Source organism: Neopelma chrysocephalum, unplaced genomic scaffold (genome assembly GCF_003984885.1).
Source record: "Neopelma chrysocephalum unplaced genomic scaffold, ASM398488v2 Primary Assembly neopelma1_170, whole genome shotgun sequence".
Lineage (NCBI taxonomy): Eukaryota > Metazoa > Chordata > Aves > Passeriformes > Pipridae > Neopelma > Neopelma chrysocephalum.
Genome location: NW_020897832.1, coordinates 36197 through 39778, shown reverse-complemented (window position 1 = coordinate 39778; position 3582 = coordinate 36197). Strand labels below are relative to the sequence as shown.

The window sequence follows — 3582 nt, the reverse complement described above, 5'->3', positions numbered from 1 at the left end:
AATTCTATAATTTGGATAAATAATTCTGTAAAAATTCTGACATAATTCTATAATTTGGCAGTTCTTTGATGGTGTTTTCTGACCCCGTGTCTTCATAAAGCAAAGTGCTGTCAGGCTTTGCAGGCTGATTGTTAACCAGTAAATTAATAGTTTAAAATGAATTCATGATATGGTGATATGAATTCCAGGAGAATTCATATATTCATATACACTGGTCCTGAGGATTGAACAGCATTAGTGGGGGGGTGTTATTAAAGAGGAGAAAAAATAAGAGATTAAATAGAAGAGGAAAAAAAAAGAGGTTAAGAAGAGAAATAAAAAGAGATAAAGAAGAAGAGAAAAATAATGCCAAGGTTTAAACTGTGGGTTGGTGTTGATTTGGGGCTGTTCCCTCTCTTGCAGGTCAGAGGGCAGTGGAGCAGAGTGGCAGGAGCTGCCTGGGTGTGGAAATGTCTCTGGCCCAGAGTGTGACTTCTCCTCAGCCGTCACTGAGTTCTACGACACCCACTTTGTGCGGGTCAGGGCTCAGAGAGGGGAACAAGTGTCCCCCTGGTCCAGGGTCCTGGAGATGGTTCCAGAGCACGAAGGTACGAGCCCAGTGTGGGGTTTGCACTTAAATGTCCTTTACTGGGTGTGGGGTTTGCAGTTAAATGTCCTTTACACAGAAGGGCAGGGGGGGATTGTGCCCCTCTGCCCCCTCGGGTGAGACCCCCCTGCAGAGCTGCTCCAGCCCTGGGGAACAGCCCAGCAAGGACATGGAGCTGCTGGAGAGAGTCCAGAGGAGGCCCCAAGAGGATCCCAGGGCTGGAGCAGCTCTGCTGGGAGGAAAGGCTGGGAGAGCTGGGGGGGTTCACCTGGAGAAGAGAAGGATCCAGGGAGACCTGAGAGCCCCTTGCAGGGCCTGAAGGGGCTCCAGGAGAGCTGGAGAGGGACTGGGGACAAGGGATGGAGGGACAGGACACAGGGAATGGCTTCAAACTGCCAGAGAGCAGGGTGGGATGGGATATTGGGAAGGAATTCCTGGCTGGGAGGGTGGGGAGGCCCTGGCCCAGGTTGCCCAGAGAAGCTGTGGCTGCCCCTGGATCCCTGGAAGTGTCCAAGGCCAGGTTGGACGGGGCTTGGAGCAACCTGGGCTGGTGGAAGGTGTCCCTGCCCATGGCAGGGGGTGGCACTGGATGGGCTTTATGGTTCCTCCCAACCCAAACCAGTCTGGGATTCTGGGATTGTGGAACAAACGTGGTTCCCACTGCCCATGACAGCAGGATGTGGTGGTTTCCTCAGCTGGAACATAACACAAGTCATGGAAGGTGCAATCCTGTCTTTCCTGGGAAGGGAGAATGTTGTAAGTGATGCTGGTTTCATGGAATCCCAGTCTGGGAAGGAGCTTAAAGCCCATCCAGTTCCCCCCCTGCCATGGCCCAGATCACTCCAAGCTCCTTTCTGCTGGAAATTTTCTCCTGACTTTGTGACTTTTCAGCAGTTCCAGTGCAGTACTGAAGCCTTCCCTCAGTGTTGGATTTATTGGTCTGAGCCACATTTCTTGCCTTTTTTTAGAATAATTTATACTGATCTTTACAGCAGATTTTGGAAAACATTTGCTGCTATTATTGCATTTTAGCTGCTTTTAGAACCAGGTCATGGTGGTTGGTCTTTAGGTTGGATTTCTATTAGAAACTGCCTGAGAGCCATGAAAACTGAGACCCTGTAGGTGATCACTGTGATCTTGTTACTGCCTCAAAAGAATCAAAAATAAGATTCTGTAGGCAGGTACTGTGGGTTTATTGATGTCAGCTACTTTTGGGACGTTTTTCCTCTAGGTAGTTGTGCTTAACTGTGTTTTTCTTTCCATATTTCCAGCTCAGATTGGTCCACCAGGAATAGAGTTGCAGCCCGCAAATGGAGACATAAAAATCAGGGTTTCTCCTCCAGAAGCAAATCAGGGCAAAAAAATGTGGCTAAATGACCTAAGCTTTAAATATAATCTCGTTTTCTGGGAAAATTCATCAAGTTCTCAGGTATGATCACTTTTTGTTAACGTTTAGCATTACCAGAACTGTCAGAGATGGAATTTAATCGTGCTCTAAAATGCAATTGTTTGAGTCTGCACCTGTTCATATGCAGTTTGAAAGTTGGGGGAGGTGTTTAGTTGGGGTGTTTTTGATTTCAGTTTTGCTATAGGATTAGTTTAGGTATTTAGTGCCAAGAGTTTCTGTTTCTGTTAAACGCTGGAGCCGCTTCCCAGTGCAAGAAGAAGAAAGTGAAACCAGCTCAGGTGTGTTGGGGCAGAGGCCACCCTTGGGCAGCAGGAATGGGAAGAGGGAGGAATTCCAGGCAGAGGGAAGGAGGTTTCACAGGGAGGGACAGATGTGAGGGAGGGGAGAGGGCAAAGTCTGAGTTGGTCTTGCTGAGGCAGAGGAGCTTCAGGACAACCCCCAGTGCCCTGCCCTGGGCCATGGGCTGGAGTTCATGGAATCACAGAAGGTTTGGGTTGGGAGGGACCTTAAAGCCCATCCAGTGCCACCCCTGCCATGAGCAGGGACACCTTCCACCAGCCCAGGTTGCTCCAAGCCCCGTCCAACCTGGCCTTGGACACTTCCAGGGATCCAGGGGCAGCCACAGCTTCTCTGGGCAACCTGGGCCAGGGCCTCCCCACCCTCCCAGCCAGGAATTCCTTCCCAATATCCCATCTATCCCTGCCCTCTGGCACTGGGAAGCCATTCCCTGTGTCTCTTCAGGTCTTGTCCTTGTGAACGTTTCCAAGCCACAGCAGACGGGGCCCTTCTGCAAAGATCAGGGTGGAAACAGCCCCTCATCTGTTTAGGGAAATGGATGTTGGGTAAATTAGGGTGGGAGTTGAAGGGCTGTCTGTTCTTTTGGAAGGTCAGGTCACAATTCATTACACAGTAAGGACACTGAGGGGCTGGAGCGTGTGCAGGGAAGGGAACGGAGCTGGGAAGGGTCTGGAGCAGCAGGAGGGGCTGAGGGATCTGGGGGGGCTCAGCCTGGAGCAAAGGAGGCTCAGGGGGGACCTTCTGGCTCTGCAACCCCCTGACAGGAGGGGGGAGCCGGGGGGGGGTCGGGCTCTGCTGCCAGGGAACAAGGGACAGGAGGAGAGGGAACGGCCTCCAGCTGTGCCAGGGGAGGCTCAGGTTGGCCAGGAGGAGGAATTTCCTCCTGGAAAGGGTGGTGAGGCCTTGGCAGGGGCTGCCCAGGGAGGTTTGGAGTGCCCAGCCCTGGAGGTGTCCCAGAGGTGTCTGGATGTGGCCCTTGGGGCCGTGGCTGGGGGGTGACTGTGATGGTTTTGGGGGATCCCAAAGAGCTCCTCCAGCCCTGGTGTGTCTCTGTTGCACATCAGAGGGGGAAGTCACTTGTTCTTACACGTAAAAGCAGGGAGGAGGCAGAGGGAGAGGGGAAGTGTTTGGGGTGAGGGGTGAGTGTCCTGTTTCATTGCAGTGTCTGTGGGATGAAGTGTCCTGTTTCATCTGTGGGGTGAGTTCTGTCACATCAAGCAGAGGCCACGATCCCACCCCACCTTCACGTGGCAGAGGAGCACAAAATGTTCCTTCCTCCGAGTCACATTAA

The 3582-nt window shown here is 52.0% G+C and overlaps 1 protein-coding gene across 1 annotated transcript in view; it reads left to right on the top strand.

The window, feature by feature from the left end:
• The window catches only part of IFNAR1 (interferon alpha and beta receptor subunit 1), a 9603-nt gene that overhangs the window by 1153 nt on the left and 4868 nt on the right, over nt 1-3582 (top strand). The window contains exons 2-3 of the mRNA XM_027701848.1: nt 403-587; nt 1858-2019. Coding sequence (XP_027557649.1) covers nt 569-587; nt 1858-2019 — 181 coding nt within the window. The 5' untranslated portion in view covers nt 403-568. The remainder of the gene's footprint in view (nt 1-402; nt 588-1857; nt 2020-3582) is intronic.